General features: G+C 55.2%; 6 protein-coding genes across 6 annotated transcripts; 1 reads left to right on the top strand and 5 right to left on the bottom strand.

The window, feature by feature from the left end:
* Positions 1-77: 77 nt before the first annotated feature.
* BROUX77_000432 (uncharacterized protein) lies at positions 78-1307 on the bottom strand (the record flags this gene model as incomplete). The annotated part of the gene is made up of 1 exon (XM_073749067.1): positions 78-1307. One exon carries the CDS (start codon positions 1305-1307, stop codon positions 78-80), a length of 1230 nt encoding a protein of 409 aa, XP_073608669.1.
* Positions 1308-2139: 832 nt separating this feature from the next.
* BROUX77_000431 (uncharacterized protein) lies at positions 2140-3671 on the top strand (the record flags this gene model as incomplete). The annotated part of the gene is made up of 3 exons (XM_073749056.1): positions 2140-2226; positions 2303-2639; positions 2701-3671. The coding sequence occupies 3 exons, from the start codon at positions 2140-2142 to the stop codon at positions 3669-3671; spliced, it is 1395 nt and encodes a 464-aa protein (XP_073608668.1).
* Positions 3672-4290: 619 nt separating this feature from the next.
* On the bottom strand, positions 4291-5842 carry BROUX77_000430 (uncharacterized protein; the record flags this gene model as incomplete). The annotated part of the gene is made up of 2 exons (XM_073749045.1): positions 4291-5684; positions 5743-5842. The coding sequence occupies 2 exons, from the start codon at positions 5840-5842 to the stop codon at positions 4291-4293; spliced, it is 1494 nt and encodes a 497-aa protein (XP_073608667.1).
* A 1039-nt stretch (positions 5843-6881) lies between these two features.
* BROUX77_000429 (uncharacterized protein) lies at positions 6882-10083 on the bottom strand (the record flags this gene model as incomplete). The annotated part of the gene is made up of 2 exons (XM_073749033.1): positions 6882-8948; positions 9010-10083. The coding sequence occupies 2 exons, from the start codon at positions 10081-10083 to the stop codon at positions 6882-6884; spliced, it is 3141 nt and encodes a 1046-aa protein (XP_073608666.1).
* A 2855-nt stretch (positions 10084-12938) lies between these two features.
* Positions 12939-15355, bottom strand: BROUX77_000428 (uncharacterized protein; the record flags this gene model as incomplete). Its single annotated transcript, XM_073749022.1, has 5 exons — positions 12939-13029; positions 13181-13241; positions 13320-14544; positions 14612-14837; positions 14886-15355. 5 exons carry the CDS (start codon positions 15353-15355, stop codon positions 12939-12941), a joined length of 2073 nt encoding a protein of 690 aa, XP_073608665.1.
* Positions 15356-15718: 363 nt separating this feature from the next.
* BROUX77_000427 (uncharacterized protein) lies at positions 15719-16566 on the bottom strand (the record flags this gene model as incomplete). The annotated part of the gene is made up of 2 exons (XM_073749011.1): positions 15719-16077; positions 16161-16566. 2 exons carry the CDS (start codon positions 16564-16566, stop codon positions 15719-15721), a joined length of 765 nt encoding a protein of 254 aa, XP_073608664.1.
* Positions 16567-17139: the final 573 nt, after the last annotated feature.

Genomic DNA, 17139 nt, shown 5'->3' with positions numbered 1-17139 from the left:
TCGTTCAAATAGCTGTTGTACATGGATTGATGCTGATGATGCAGTATTCCTTTCTCTTTGTCTTTTCCAAGTCCCAATTAGTTCATGCCATCCATAAACTCCACCCTATCGAGGATCATGTCCTTGAGACCGAGATACTCTCGCAAGGAAGCCCACTCGGCGCCCGACTCTTCGCCGTGCTTCCATGCCTCCTGGAAGCCCCAGGCCATGGCAATCTTGTCCATAGCTGCGCGTTCCTCTTCTCGGAGCCAGCGCTTGCGCATGGGCGTGCCGGGCACCCACGTGACTCGGTTCATGTGGTCCATCATGGACATTCGTGCCACAATGCCCATGCTGCCGGTGAAGCCAATGTATGCTGTGATACCCATGAAGGCAAACGTAGTGGCCGTGGTAGGGTCAATCGACGAGTTGTAGTTGGCAAAGGCGGATGCAACGCCGTATGATGTAGCAGGTATCACGCCAGCAGCCAGTGCTGGGACGGTAGCCGAGGCCATGATCTTGCGGAGGTAGAATGCCCGGGAGCAGTAGCACACGTCGACAATGTTGATGGCAGCGTCCAGATCCTTTGCCTGCAATGCCACTTGCAGAGCCGCCGCGGCAACGTCCTCGTCAATGGCTGCTGACGGAAGGCTAGAGCTCCGTTTCTTGAATGTGACGTTGTCTCCACGGATGACAGGCAGCGGCTTTGAGCCGTATAGATGAAGAGACTCTGCCACGGTGTCGGCCAGGCCGAGTTCTGAGTGTATCTTGATGTACTCGGTCAATAACGGCATGGTGACGACGACGTTTGGCGCTGCCAGAATGCTGAAGGATATTTGCGAGATGCGGCGTGCTGTGTTCTTGCGCAGCTCGGCAAACGTGAGGCCACGGCGTGGGGGAGACGCAGCCGACTTGTCGTCAACCTCTAGCAGGCTATTCCCAGACTGCTTCTTGGCCTCGGCAGTGAGTGGCGTGATGGCTTTGGCCGCAGCATGGCATGCCTTGAGTGCCGCCAGAGTGGCTGCTTCACGGGGGATATCGACCCGAGAGACAAACATGGCCTCTGTGCGCTCGATGATGGACAAGAGCTTGCTGAGACTAGCGGCCGGGGGGGTAGACGGGGTTCCCTCGGTCGCAGCGGAAGAGCCGTACCGACACCGAGGGCCGGCCGCCGGCGTGCATTGTAGCGGGGCTGCAGGCCGCGAGAATGAGGCGCCACTGGGTCCCCTGCTGGCGTGAAGTGAAGCGGAGATGGGCCCCGGCGCAGCCACGAGCGGGCGCGCGAGACTTCTGGAGGCGCGAAAAGCGAGCGGGGTTGAGCGCTGCATTGGCGTCGATGGCGTGGCTGGGTTCAGGCGTGTGGCAGAGAGAACGCTGGAGCGGCAGAAAACGGGCGGTGGGTGGATTTGGAGCACTGCTGGGAGACAATCGCAATTGGATGTGCAGCTTGGTCACAGGCGCAAACGTGGTCTGGCGGTCCTCGGCGTTGGCGTGTCGCTCACTCCGCAAAATTGGACGTCCGTGAGGCCATCGCCAAACCTTGCTCTGGCCCAGCTTGAAGCACCAGCTTGGGGCGCTGTTGCTGGGGCTATGAGGCCACTGTAGCCAACAGAGTGTAGGCCTGCGCCCGGGCCCTAAAGCAGTGGCCAGGCTCCTACTGGCTGGGCGCTCTCAGGTGTGCCACCTTGCAGCTTCAGCTGTCTTCCAGGTGGCCTATCCTGCAGCCTGGCCCTGTAACCACCGCTGGACCCCTGTAGGCCCTTAGCAAGCGCCCCACTTTAAAGCAGGCTGTGGCGTTGGGTGCGTGAGTGGCGTGTATGACGAAATTAGGCTTCACTTTCAACTTGTTCTCCTTCAGTCTGCTTGTCGTTCTGTCCTCGTCTCTCATTGCACCGGCAATCAAATCATTTTATCTGATCTGCGCATCTGCTACTACCACAGACCATTCTTATTCCACAGCCCTCCGCCAATCAGGAGCCGACTACATCTTGTCTGGGCTTTGCCGCTTTCGCCGTGCTCCAGGAGCAGCTTGAACCCATCATCTATCCCTCCTACTCCGCCAGCTACAGACGCGTTGAGCAGGCTGGATTTCACACGGGCTAAACTACTCGACAAACACATCTCACGAAATCATCAAGGTCCCGTTGACTGCACCCCGAAATGCCGCCCCCGCCTCCACCTCCGCCGCCCCCGCCACCCCCGGCAAGTGGCCCGATGAAGCTCCCCGGCGGCTCGGGCGCTGGACGAGTGAGTGCTCAATCTCTACCACCACACAGGCGCGCCTGAATATCTCAGACTAACATGTGTTGCTTTCGTACTCCAGGGCGCTCTGCTCTCCGATATTTCAAAGGGAAAGGCTCTGAAGAAAACTGTTACCGTTGACAGATCCGCCCCTGCGATCGGAAAGGTGGTTTCAGGCAGCGCTGCTCCAGCCATCGGCGGCGCGCCGCCTGTCCCCGGAATGGGCAAAGCAAACCCTAGCTTTGGTGCCCCTCCTGTGCCCTCCATGGCCGCCGCTGCCGCCGCGCGTTCCCGGAGCAACAGCGAGCTGGAAAGTCCGGGGCACAAGCCATCAAATAGCATGGACGGGCGGCCTCAGTTGGCAGGGCTCTTTGCCGGCGGCATGCCCAAGCTCCGAAAGTCTCGTGGCGGCGTAGACAGTAAGAACCTGCCTTGTATGATATCATCGTATAACTTACTCTAACCAAACATATTTCTTAGCTGGACGGGATGCCACAAGCGACGAAAATGATGCGCCTTCCGCCCGCGGTGCTCCTCTGCCTCTTTCATTTTCCGCGCCCAAGATCCCGACAGGCTCTGCTCCTCCGCCTCCCTCCTCGGCACCTCCACCACCCGCCGCACCCTCCCCATTCCCTGGCCGGCCCTCACCCAAGCCCCCAACCGCCTCCAAACCACCACCACCGCCTGTAGGCAAGAAGCCGCCACCACTCCCCTCCAGTCGCAAGCCCGGGACTCCTGCGCCTAAAATACCCGGCGCTGCCGCCCCCCGAGTGCCGTCATCGTCAGCACCCCCCCTGCCGCCAAGTGCGCCTCCGCTACCACCTAGCGCACCCCCACCCCCGCCCGCTGCTGCCCCTTCGATTCCATCGGCTGCCGCACCTCCGCCCCCGCCTCCGCCTTCAATGCCCCCGGCGCCAGCTCCAGTCGTGCTGTCCTCACACCACACACCTCCGCGCGCCCCTCCCACCCGATCCCCTGTCGCTCCTTCTGCGACTCCAGCCGTAGCCTCGACGGCCCTCAACTTTGCCATGCAGGCCGCCCTGCGCGCCACCGGCAACAGCCCCTCGTCTCCACCAGCTGCGCCGCCGCCGCCGCCTGCTGCTGCCGCCGCCCCACCCATGCCAGGAGGTGCCCCTCCGCCGCCTACCGCTTCTGCGCCGTCCCCACGAAACTCACAGCCACCGCAGCCACACGCACAGCCGGCACGGTCTATGCTGGACCCCAGCAACTTTATCCTGTCGGCCAACGGCACCAGAAAGAGCAGCGGTGCGTCTGGAGCGCCCGCTGGCGGCCATGGGGCAGGCTCGGGAGGCCGAGTCGTCATCAGCGACAGCCGCTGGAAGTTTAAGGATCTGAATATGCTACCCAATCCGCGGGCATTTGTCGGTGGACACCGCAAATACCGGGCTGGTCGTGGGAGTAGCGTGCCATTAAATTTGAGTGCACTGTAGACAATGAGTGTGAAGATGAGAAGAGACAACATCGGAGGACTTGACAGATACCGAGATGAACAGGAAACCATGGGTTGAACAAATGATATTAAGTATACGAACAAGAGAGAAATCATAACTACAAATCAATACTATCAGACATCGTTATTCATCAATAGGAAACAAAAGGCATTGTAGAACGAAACAAAACAAAACACACAGGAGACACGGAAGAATATACGCCGCGATCATCATGACAAGACAACCGTCCACGGGGGAAAAAAGAAAGATGAAGACGATGGAATGCGGCGCAAGAAAAAAACAAACACCACACAGAAGAAACATCCCGCAGACATCAGCACCAAACAGAACAAAGAGAACACCAACAACATCATGCGTAGGCTGGTGGGTAGTTGGCTCGTCAGATCCTTATACAAGAGGCAGACAGATGAACATATACGACACACACACACACATTCATTCACAGGAAGCTCCACTCACAGACAAGACAACATCAGCAACCCCGGATATCATCATCACACAAACAAGCAAGCACAGAAGAGCATCTCGGCCTAGACTGCCCCCTGCAGCCACAGCCGCTGCAGCCGCGCTCGGTAGTCAAAGGCTTCTCTTGCCCGCTTCACGCCGCCGTGCCCCACCGGAAGCGCCGCAGCCCGCCGCCGCTGACTTCAACGCTACAAGCAGCTGCCGCTTCGCTGCCCCCGTTCAGGCCGGCCGATGCCAGGGCCAGCGTCTCATGGCGGCCGACCTCGCGGCCAATGACGTAGCCGGCGCCAAAACCAACGACGCTGAACAGCACCACGACGCCGGCGCTGACAACCCATGTTAGCATCGTGGGCGATAGCAGTGTGGCGTCGGCGCTGGGACTAGGGCCGACGGTGCTAGTCGAAAAAGAAGTGCCGGGCGCCGTTCGGCGCTTTCGGTGGGTGCGTGACGATGTGTTGGGTGCGCTGATAGTGCGGGAGGCGCGCTGTGCGGCGGTGCCATTGCGTGGTGTGGGCGCGCCACCAGACGACCGGTGGCGGGATGAGGCAGACGAGGAAGATGAGGCGCCTGAGGTAGGACCGCATGCAGCTATGTTTTTAGCAGTTCCTACCGAGGGCCCGCCCAGCGTAGCAGGAGGAATGCGTGAATCTCCATCGACGTCACGCATAAGCTCGGACTCGGGCACGATTTGCAAGTTCATGGGGTGTGTGGGCGCGCCGACCGGGCGGAACAACGGGTCCTGCGATCCATTTTCCAAGACGCCGGGTGAGACGGGGCTATCCCTGCCTAGGCCGCGCGCCGCAGCTGCACATGAGAGCAGGGTATTGAGCGATGCCCGCAGCGCAGCATCGTTGTCGACTCGGAATGTTGGCGAGCGGAAGTGGCTTGTCGCTGCGCCGGGCTGGTGATGCATGTGCATAGCAGAAGCGGGGGCTGAGCCGCGGCGCTGGCTGGGAGCAAGACCATGGCGCGGGTGGGCAGGATGAGGCCGGAACATGGCACCAGCGGGAGCGGTGTTGAAGGCGTTTGGCTGCGGGCGGAAAACTATAGGCGCAGTGCCGGGCATCGAAGCCTTGGCAATGTCGTCTTCGTCGGACGCGGCAAAATCGCTCGCCGACTCAGACTCCGACTCAGACTCCGTGGCGGCATACTCATCAGGCGAGAGAGTGGCAACCTGCGGAGTCGGGGAAAATGTCACAGTAGGGGTGGCGGCAACGCTGTGGTGTCTGCGCTGGGGCGCCGGCTCATTCGAGCTGGCCAGCATGCGGTCGTCTTCCTCGCTGCCGCTGGCCTCATAGTCACGCGTGGTGGCACGGCGCAGGGATGAGGGCACGGCCGGCGTGGATATGTCATGGTAGGGGTGGCGGATGACGGGCGCGGAGCGGCGGCGGCGGGAGTTGGGGCCATGCGGCCCAGGGACGGTCTGGGTGGGACTGGAGCCGACGCGGAGGCCGGTGGTGACGATTTCATCGGCGATGGAGGAGAGAGAGGACGAGGAGGGCTCTGAGGAGATCTCAACCCAGGAATCTATAGCCCAGTTAGTTAATGCAGTACAGACTAAAGCTGGTCCGGTCCGTAAGCTTACCGTCATTTCGGCGAGAGGATGCCCCTGTCGAAGGGCCCGAGGAATTAACTGACGCGGGGTGCGACTGGCCATGGCCTCGTCGCTGGCTCTGCGAAGCCATATCAAGACGGCAGTGCACGAGATATCAGCGGAGATAGAGCGGAGGTGTAAGCGGTATGGTGATGCCAGGGAGACAAGCGAGATAAGTCTAGTCTCGGGCCAAGGAAAAGCTCACGATGCAGCAGCAGGAGCGAAGGGCGACATCGGCGCGCACAAATCAGCAGGAGAAAGAGAGACGGCGGGAAGTCTAGAGAAAGACGCCAGTGGGAAGGTGAAGTCGAGGAAGTGTTCGGGGGGATATGAGAGAAGAAGAAGAAAAACAAAGAGAGCAGATCCCAAAGGAGACGCAATCGCGCCCGTCATATTGCGTGTCTTTGTCGCTATTTGTAGTCAGCAATCGACTCGCCCACTGAAGGCGCGGCGGGAAACAGCGCCGCCAGCTCGCTGGACTCAGCGCATGACCCCCCCCCCCCCCCCCCCCCCGAGATACAGCGCTCTGGCCCCCCAATCACCGCTTCCTATAGCGCCTACGCCTCCCCAGAATTCAGCCCGTCCGCAATCTCCAACAAGAGGTCCGCTGCTTCACCACGCTCCATGAGGGGCAAGCCCCAACCAACCTCCAAAATGTCTCATCCGCAGCCCGTTGAGCATCTGCGACCGTTTTTGGAGAACCAAGGAAGAAAACTTGCTGCGCTCAACCCTAGGCACTAACCCTCGTCTACGGCAAGAGAAAGCTTGGGTCTGTGACGCTTCGGCCTCCCTGTGGCTTCATGTTCCGCCAGCAACGGCATACCATGACGTCAGTTCAGCCGTGGTGGCTTTGCCATGGGCCCATGGACACGGGCAAACACAGGATATGTAACTGAACGCGTTTTATTAAGAAGAAAAAAAAAGATTGGGTATCAAATAAAAACACGACGAAGAAAACCTCTCGAACACAAAGAAAAACAGAAACAAGAACAAAGGGAACAATGGACTTGGACAAAAGGAACAAACATCAAGGAATGGCTATGCAGCTCACTACCGCATCTGCGTCGGTCGTCTGAACCCCTGGCCAGCGACGCTTTCGTATCCACCTCCCCACACACTTATCCGCCGGCTCACAGCGCATGCTGCTGCAGCGGCGTGTGCTCCATCTCGTACTCGAGCTGCTTCTCTGTGTTGAGGCGCGGCTTCGTGCCATGGGTCAGCTGGCTCAAAGAGAGCGTGCGTGCCGTCTTGCGCTGCGCGTCCTGCGCGTGGATTCCGAGGCCTACGCCGACCCCGCTGCTATCTGTTTCCCCGCCAAGACTGAGGCTGGAATCCAGCCCCTGCTCGCCGTCTGCGTCCGGCTCAACGGGACTGCTGTCGCTGGCCAGGAACGTCGAGTCCTCGGTATACTGCGAGTGCATAAGACGGCCGCCATGCGCGCGTGATGCGTCTTCGGCATCCGGACCCACGTCACTATCGTTGTCACGGCCGCGATCATCATCGGCGTCAGTCTTGGGAGCGACGTCGTCGTCGAAAACTGACATCTCGTTGGCCGTGCGACCAAAAGGCGACACAGCGTAGTTCAGACTAAAGTTACGCGGTGGCGCGCTACTGGAAAGCGGTAGCGCCGACGTTGATGCCGTCAGTGTTGGTCGGCGGCCTGAAGCTGGCGACGAGGCCATGTTGAGTGCGCGTGTGAGGCGGTACACTTCAGCTTCAAGAACAACCCGCGCCGCCCGCTCGGCTTCGATTAGTGAAAGCAAGCGTGTGTATTGGTCGCCAGAGACTGGAAGCCCAGAGACCGAGAGGGGCCCTGGTGTTGTCGCTGATGTTGGTGACGGCGACATGGCGCGCGGGGGCGGAGCGGGAGCCGCGTGTAGCGAACTAGGGAAAACAGGCGTCTGGACAAACGGCGTGTTAGAATCCTCGCTGTTCTGCGAGCTGGATGGGCGCCTTGAACGTGCGTCCGCGCTGCTCCGGGAACCCATGCCCGTGCGGTCGTTCAAGGTTGTTCCAGTGCCAAAGCTGGTTCTATTGGTACTCACGTCACCTAGGCTCGTGCCCCCGCGGCTGGTATCACTGATGTTGCTTTCAGTGGCCATGAGCATTGTGCTTGTTTGCACCGGAGCAGTACATGCTCCAGTGTCCAAACTCAGTTTCATATCAAAGTGCGCGCCGTCATCGGTGAGGCGGAATCCCGGAAGTACGTGATGAAAGCTGTGCAACGTCTTTTCAAGACGATTGATGCGGCCTTCAACCTTTCCTACGCGCGCCTCCAGTGTTATAGCTTCAGTAATCTTCATAGAACTTGCGATGGCCCCAAAGTCGAATGGCTGCTGGGAGCTACTAGGACGTGGTGTTTCTGCTTCCTGAAGTCCTGCGTCGACAGCATGGCCTAGACCGTTATCGTTATCATCGCTATCGTGGACAATATCGCTCTCATTTGCCAAATCATCTGTCATCGGCCCGCGATTGTAGTTTGGTGAGAGCGCAAAGGCACCAACGTGGCTTTGGCGCCAATACCGGATTTCATCGCTACGTCGGCGAGTGGGCGAGCCCTGTGTCAGGGCAATGCCTGGGACCGATCGTGACCTGCGTCGGTTGCGCAGGATCTCCTGGCTGGTTATGGCTTTGCCAATCTCTTCCGATCGGCCGGCGCCAGAGCTTACTCCCACTCCCATCCCAATGCCAGTGCCGGTTCCAGTGCCAACAAGCTCCGATCCATCATCCCCTGGCAGTTCATCTTCCTGTGGCGTGCGATTTCGGCATTGTGAGCTTGCGGGACGCGGAGAAAGCCCGCTTGGCTCGGCAAAGAAAGTGCGCGGTGGGACGAAGAAATCACCACCAGTGCTTGCAGCACGACGTTTGGCATTGAACAAAAGGGTAGAGTGAGCTACCTGCGACTGTGGCCGAGACTGTGGGTCCACTTCATTCCGCTTCGGTTGAACTTGCTGGTGTTCTTGGGTTTGTTCTTGGTGTGCTTGAATCTGTGACTGTAGCTGAGACTGGAGTGGCGTAGACTCCAAGTTGGCCGAGTTTCGTGCACTCTCAATAGCTATCATATCACGAGGACCGACAGAATGGGAGTGGAGGGCTCGGTCATGCTCGGTATCGTGCTCCACGACAGACAGGGATATTGAGCGCTTTGGTTCCGGAGTACTTATTGCAGGCCGCACTGGAGGTTGGAACTGATGTACCTAGGTTTGAAAAAAGGTTAGAAAATTTTATATGCATGGTCATAAACAAAGGGGTGCTCACTCTTGACGCCTCTGTTGGCCCGGGTGCCATAGAAACGGTTCTACCCTCAGGCAGTTTCAATGAATTCTCCAGTTGTGGTGTCTTGGCCCGCTTCTTGCCGAATATTCTGCCAAGGGCCGAGCGGAGAGTGCTCTTCTTGCGTTCTGGTACCGCAGCAGACCGGTTCTCTGGTTGCACTTGTTCGACTTGGCTGAAGGATTGAGATTGATTTTGAGGCAGACTTTGGCTGTGACTATGCGTCTGGCTTCGAAGTGATGAGCTGACGGCCGGCATATTGTCGCTGGCGGTCAAGATGGTGCTAGTTTTGGACGTACGCTCAGTCCCAACACTCATGGCTGCGGAAGTTCTTATTATGGCGCTGGATATGGGCGGGCGACTGCGAGCTTGTGTACGGCCACCGGCGCCGGTGTTGGTGCTACTATTGGTGTTGCTGTTGCTGACAGAGTTATTCGAAATCGCACTGTCTTTGTACATCTGGTTCTGAGAGTAGCTGCGCCCATGCACTATATTGCTGCTGGTCATGTTCATGGCAGGCACTGGCGACGGGGTCGGCGACGGCCGAACAGGATGAGGCAAAGAAGGAGCAGCCGTACTTTGAGCGCTGCCTGTCTCGGCATTTCTAGAGGTCTCCTTTGTTTCAACCACCACTGGCGGAACAGGTGACGTCGAAGCAGACGGGGCCTTGGTTACCGCAAGGGCGCTTGCATTTACGTCCTCATGACCGCTCACAGACGACGGAGGAGCCGGCGCAAAAGAAGCCGCAGGACGTATTCCAGAAGCAACAGCCTGGGCTTGGGCCTGTGCCAGTGTCGAGTTGGGAACAATGGGCATGCTAATAGGCTGGCCCTCGGGGATAGAATTCGGTATGGACATGGGCGGAGAAATAGGCGATTGTGCTAGAGCAAGACTGTTCATTTGTCTCCGCCGCTGTAGCTCTATTTGAAGCTGGTAATCATCGTCTAGCGGATCGGGAAATGGAATAGGCGCCGAGATCTTGCCGCGAATAGAGGCTGACGATGTTCTCGGGCGTGAACCGACCGGGCTAGACTTATTAAAGAGACTCTTGGGAGGCATTGTTGTCGGCGGAAGAAGGGAGGAGGTGGGAGAGAGAGAGAGGAGTCAAAGTGATGCCGAGTTTAAAGTATGCACAGAACAAGAGGAGTAGAGGACGAAAGAGATAATCAAGACAGTAAAGTGAGCCCGGATGAAGGCGAGTGAAAGAACAGAAAGGAGCACTGAAAACGCAAATAAAAAAGCCAATGCAGAAAAAAAACTGCTAAGCACAGCTTCGCATCTATACAGAGCTTGACGTCGGTTTGATTGAGAGGCACAGAGGCAGCAAGCCACGCACAGATCGATCTGCTTCAGATGCGACCGAGTACAACTCACACATATAGCGTATAGCAGCCAGCTGATATGCCCTCCTCCACGAATAATATGAGCTCGTCTTCTAGTCGTCTTCTACGCGGGAGGGGAAGCAACCTGAAGCGTTGGAGCGTGCTTCTTGTTCTTATACATATAGCAACCCAACATCTGCCTATGGCAAGGGGGGTGGACAAGAGTGAGTGAGCTCGAGCCCTCTTCCGACCCTTGCAGATGCCTAGAGGCTGCCGGGTTTCAAACAAGATGTAGCCGTCCGTCCTGGTGCTTGTTCTATTTATTTCCTTGCACTTGTATCAGCACAAGCCTGAACAGCTTTCTTGTACGTGGAAGAGTGACTGGGTGGTTCGTCTGAGGGTAGGAAAATAAACATGGAGGAGCAGGATCCTAACCGGCGTGTTTCGAAAGCGAGCGAGTTTTCCCTCTACATCACAGGCGAGGAAGAAAAAAAAAAAAAAAAAAAAAGAGAAGAAAAAGAGATCCCACGTGGGAGTCAGTGGGCAAATGGACCTCTATTACTTCCTAGCAGGCCCTAAAAAGCATCAAGGAGGTTTCTAAGAACCAGAACGCACCAATCCCAGGCGAGACAACGCAACGTAGAGAGCCACCCAGACCAAAGCGCCCAGGGACCCTGGTCGGGAAGGTCGGAGTGCCAGGCGGGACGAGTTGAGAGAAAAGGTCGACCAGGAGACCAATTACTTGTACAAGTAATAATACTTGAAGTTGGCACGGAAAACACGACGCCAGAGCACAAGGATTGCATGCGCGCATGAACCTGGGCCGTCCTTCTGGCGAACATCTCAACGAATGGCAGCTCCGAGGACCGACTTACACGCACAACAACATCCGACTTTGTCGCCACGCAGACCGTCGTGCATGAAGTGCAGTGCAGCCCTCTTCTGCGTTGCATCTGGCCGTGACTGAGGGCCGTCGGCTGGTCAGTCTGTCTTGTTCTCCACTTGAGTGCGTGTCCCACAGTCTAGACAGTCCTGGTTGGGTCTAAGTGACAAGACGCCCAAGAGAGAGACAGAGACCCAGTCCCAACGTAAACTTGCCTTCCATCGTCTCTGCCTTCTGTGTTCCGGCTCTCGCGCGTGCCCTCGCAGCCCAAAAGCCAGAGCAGCGTCGTCCCATCTTGTTTTCTCGTCTTTGATTGCAAAGTGTCACCCACAGAATCCCTTTCCAGGCCCTGAAACATGTCTGCCATGCTTCTGGACCAGGGCCCTAAGCTGACATCATCACATCCGCGTGCCCTTTTCTTTTTAGCTGCTATTGTGCCAGACTTGACTCGCACGTCTTTGCTTTGTTGGCCTTGGTGTTCGCCTTTCGTCCACTTCCTTTGTCGCTCTGACTTTTTCTCCCTTTGTCCCTCTCTGTCTTCGGTGTTGGCTTTTCAATGTCACTGATCGACACGTGACTTTTCTGCTTTGAGCAATGCCACCTTTCCCTCGTTCTCTTGTCTCATGTTTCTCTCCTGCTTCCTTGTCGCTAGTGTGCTTGTGGAACAGAAGTACTTGTAGACCGGGCCCTGTGATAACCCGAAAACAATCACAAATGTCCAAACGTGCATATTACATGGCCCCAAGCTGAATCTGAAGCAGCTTAACCTGAGAACCTAAACTCTGGCTCCCCCTCGCCCCCTTCTCGTGTCTGTATCGAGCAGCATACAACTCTGTATGTATGTAGTTATGAACACACAGATAGTAAACTAGTACATACATACCAGTTTGTAAGCTGACTGTACTGCCTGGGTCTTAACATCATCTCATACATGCATGCATGAAAGGTTAAAGTTGCATGTTCACGTCAACCGGAAAGGAACCCACGACTCCGTTTAAAATAGACCATCCAGTGAGTGTCGAGATGTAGAGGAAATAAATAGAATACGGAGTCCTAGTAGCAGAACACCAGGACCCTTGCGCCCGTACTTGAGCAACAAATGGACGCTTTCAGAGACACTAGGGTATAAATAAAAGAGAAAAAACCGCAAACTTTGCTCAACTATTCCTCCCTTTTCAATGTCTCATTCATGTTTCCTAGGGAGACTCTTGCATATGATGATGAAGACTGAGGAGGGCAAAAAAAGAAAGAAAGATAGAAAACACGAAAAGGGAACGTAGAGATAGCCATAGACTCTTTCCAACGATGATCAAACGTATCATGAAAGCTCAGTATGTTGCAGGCCAAGACGGAGCAGCGAAGCGAAGTCATCAAGGATAAAGTCCGAAGATGGGGAGAACCATCAAGTACGACCGGCTTGATTTCACTCGACCCTTGATAAATGAAAGAAAAAAAAGAATTCGTGGACAAATGCCCGAGCTAACCCTTATCAATGGCCAAACGTTGCTCATCTTTGTCTAGGAGTGAACTAGTTGGTTAGTCCCTTGAACCAAACCCAAGACTTCTAGAAGGGCGCAAGTCTCGGAGATTTAGCAGAGACGGGAAAGGCGGCGATGTGAAACTCCACATCAACATGGAGTAACAAGGTACGAAGAACACCACGGATTCAAGGAAAAACAAAGAAAAAGAAAATCCCAGTGTGAGATCTCCTACTGCTGCTGGAGCTCAGACACATCTGGATATCGCAGGTCTGCGTTTTCTTCAAGATAGTCCATCCATTTCCGGAGGAACTTGCTGCCGCTGTAGTTGAGCAAATACAAAGTGTTAGTGAACTGTTCGGAATAGTCGTTTCATCATCATCCAAAACCATTTCCAATTGTATTCTGCGGCATAATATTGCGTGCTGAATTTTAGTTTGCATGGAGGGGGAAAAGGGTTCATCTCGACATACCGTTTAATCGTTTCCGAGTCGCCGATCACCGTCAAGCTACGCTTGGGTCTCGTCATGGCAACTAAGGAAACATGGTTAGCACCAGAAACTGTGACAATGGCTGACTTGACATGTCAGACTTTCCAATCACAAATCTCACCGTTCAAACGGCGCTTTTCGCCCAGAAATCCAACCTCGCCGTTGGAATTGCTTCGCACCAGCGTCACTATCACTGCTTCCTTTTCCCGGCCCTGAAAACCGTCTACACTGCCCACTTCAATGCCAGGATACTGCTCTCTCAAAGGTGACAGCAGGCCTACCTGTGCATTGTAAGGTGTAACAATGGCAATGGATTCTGGTTTCACGCCGGCAGCAACCAGGGCCTTGACATGACTGATCACTAAAGCAGCCTCCCACTCGTTGCTTTTGCTTTCACCTGTAAGACTACGGATTTTTGCCTTGGAGGTGTCGCTGTCATCCTCTGTTTTTTCGGGAAAGTCGCCTCCTTGTGTGTCGAAGAAGACCACTGGGCAGTTGGTATCCTCCGTATTCTCAATATTAGGGAGTTGGTTTAGCAGACGTTCTTTCACTGCATCAGCAGCCATGAGTTTGGCATCGTAGAGCTCATCCGACGGAAACCGCATGATAGCCTCATGCATGCGGTACTGTGTGGTCAACATGCGCTTGATATCAGGACCATATAATGCCAGCATACGATCAAACAATGTAGTCTCGAGGCTCCCTGTGGGCACAAAGGCCTCGCCTAAGACGCTGGAGCTGGCAGGAGATGCATGAGTCTTCTTTGACTTTGAGTTTAGCGACTTGATGGTAGGTGGGAGTTGCAGATGGTCCCCAGCACAAACTGTTTTGCTGGCTGATAACAAGGGCACCCAGCACTGCGCTTCTAGGGCCTGGCTAGCCTCGTCAATAACGACTACATCAAACCGCTCATCACGCAGTTGATGGCCACCTGCACCATGAAGTGTAGCCAATACAATCTTGCTACCCCGCACAAGACTGGTGACACAGTTGCGTTCACGCTCACGAAACTCCTTTCTCAGTTCTTTAAGCTCCCCGTATATCTGCTTGCGCTCTCTGCCTGTACGGGTTTTGCGAATTGAAGCCTGTTTGGCGTCCATTTCGGTACGGACATCACGGACGATGGCTGCAGCTTCCGAGGTGCGGGTGAGGACTTCTAGCGAGTGGTTTAGGACGGTGGGGAGTAGACGGGCAGGGTGTCCAAGGCGAACCATGGGAACCTTGTGAGGTGCCAGGCGCTCTACAATGTTATCAACCGAAATGTTTGAAGGACCACAAACCAGCACTCGCTGATCGCGCTTAATCATTTGTAAAATGAGCTCGATTAATGTGTGGGTTTTCCCAGTCTATGTGATACGACGTTAGAAAGGCTATCGAAGGCGTGGTAGCAATGTAATGCAAGGAAAGTCTTACTCCAGGCGGTCCATGTATGAGAGCAATCTCTCGCGAACCAAGGGCAAATTGAATTGCCTCCTTTTGCGATTGGTTCAGAGTATCGTCAACCCACTGGATGCTTCCTTCGCCTTGAGATGGGATAGTCTCCACAGGACTTGGGCTTGACAACCCAAAGAGAACTCGCATGAATGGCGTATAATCGCTTTCTGTCATGCGCTCCATACGTTCCATTGTTTGTGACATGCTATACATGGTCAGTATCCAGAAGGCAAGGCAGCGAGATTGAGCTTACCGTTTGTATGTGACTTCATCAGCCAGTTTAACTATCCACAATCTCCCGGTTGGCTCCTCATCCCTCTCCTGGTCCAACGCGACAAAAACGATGCATCTTGTCGTCTTGGTGATGACGCCCCTCACGCCCTTTTTCTCCAAATCTTTGACCTCTCGTTTCTTAGCACTTCCAGCAGGCTGGCCAGCAACCAAGACAATATCACCAGATCTGAGGCCGTGGGCCGGAAGCTCGGCATCAGCTCCGGCGGTGGCTGAGTCCGGTGACAACTCGACGACAGTCTTGCCGCCAAGGCCAGTCCGAGAGTTGGAGATGACCAGGTTTGTAACGGCGTATCCCGCGCGTTGAAGGGCCGTGGGTGTGTGCGACGAAATCAGAGACTCGGCCTCGGTTGTCTCGGCTTGCAGTTCGGCGGCCAAAAGGCTCAGCTGCGACTGGGCAAAGGCGGGGATGCTGACAGCTTTGAGAGGCATATTTGGCGGGGCAGCGAGAAGCCGGTGAATTTATGTGTGTACAAGGGGAAAACTCTTTACAGGCAGTCGGAGCCGGTAGGATTCGGCGTGATTGGTGATAATGTCTCTTGCGGCAAGAACTTGTTCTAGAAGACGCGTGCCTCCTACTTTCGGTTGAGCTGGTCGAAGTACAGACTAGAGAGGTGGATCCAGACTCCGCGCTCTTTCTGTCCAGACAAAGGGCTCCGCTTTAAACTGCGTACTACATATAAATGGATGTACAGGTACATGCCATGCAGCACCTTGGCTTTTATTAAAACAACACATTAATTACTACGGTGCAACCCTGTCTTCAACAACTCCTCGCCAGTTCTGCCTTGACAACTATACCCGCTTGATCTTTGGGTGCACGAGAATCACCACAGCTAAAGACGTCAGCATCAGACCAAAGGTGACTGTCGCCACGAGCAGAATCGTTGCCCTGCTGGCGGGGAATTTGCCCTTGATGACCCAGCTTGTGGTCATCGAGTATCGATGATATCCAAGCAACAACATGACGATGCTGATTCCCAGAAAGGTGGCACCCAGCGGCTTGCCAATGTGCCGCAGCCGAGCTAGGCGCGGGTCAGGCATCAGTCCCTCGTTATCGGCTAGTGACGTGTTGAGCCGAAACAGCTGAGTGACCGCGATTCCAATGGAAGCGAATGCCAATGATGTGCGCAGCCAGGCTAGAAAAGTGCGCTCTGAAGAGGTGATGAAGTCAGTCACTTTATTCACACAAGCATACATATCTCCATAGCGAATCGAGCAGCTTCAACCGACTTACCGATGGCCAGGTGATCACGTGCCACACTTCCTTTATTCTCAAGCTCTATCGGCTGGAAAGCGGCTTTGACTTTATCCAGCAGGCCAGTCTTTTCATGGTCGCTGTCGTCACTGTCATCTTCACTGTCGCTGCTCGGTCGCCCTATGAGCCCCGACCCGCGACCTCCGGCGGTCTGCGGGTCTCCGCTTCTACGCCGGACACTTGGCGCCGACCAGCGCTGATTCAGGCTCTCTGCGCTCCGGTGGCGGTATTCCGGTGCGCTAGTCTGATAGTTTAACACATTGTCGGCATTGTGATGCAGAATGGTGGTTGTTTCGTTAGCTGAGGTGGCTGGGCGCTCTCCTACAAGCGTACGAGCAGGGCGCTTAGAAGCCGAAGTGACAGGAGGTGCAGGAGAGATTCCCATGATGTCGCAAGAGTAAAGCACGAGCTTCCACAAACTGGCGGTATGAGGTTAGAGAAACCCGTGTTCGTTACCAGAGTCCAACTAGCGTCAACAACGACGTGTAAAGGTGACTCTCAAATCAAGAAAGGGTTTTGGCTATGCTAGAAAGAAGGAAGTGAAGAAAGGCGAAAAGTCGTTAACCGATGCTTCCCGCTAAAACAATGCAAATCCGCAGAAAGCGAGCACAGACAAAAGCTACTTTTTTCTCGTTTTTTGGGGGGTCCTTGATCGATCACCACACAAGCGAGATTGAACACTAAAGCCTCACGATCCAGTGCACCGGGAAAGAAAATGGCGATACAAGCTTGTGCGGGCGGCCTACGGAGAGAGACAAGCTTCAGAAAGGGAGACTCAACAACAGGTAATGCTAGATTTTTTTTTCGAAGGCTTCGATGGTGCGTGATCTCGTCATTCAGGGCTCATGTGAGGTGTAAAGGGCAGCTGAAGTCATACTAATGGGTCAGAAGTATTAAGTCAACTTTTGCATAGTGTTTAGCCTGATACTTTTGGCTGTGCCAGAATCTTTGCCAATTG

This window comes from Berkeleyomyces rouxiae (assembly GCF_048999995.1).
Source record: "Berkeleyomyces rouxiae strain 22BRR77 chromosome Unknown BrBRR77_ptg000001l, whole genome shotgun sequence".
Taxonomy (NCBI): Eukaryota; Fungi; Ascomycota; class Sordariomycetes; order Microascales; family Ceratocystidaceae; genus Berkeleyomyces; species Berkeleyomyces rouxiae.
Note: the sequence above shows the minus strand (reverse complement) of the source record. Positions and strands in the feature narration are given on the sequence as shown.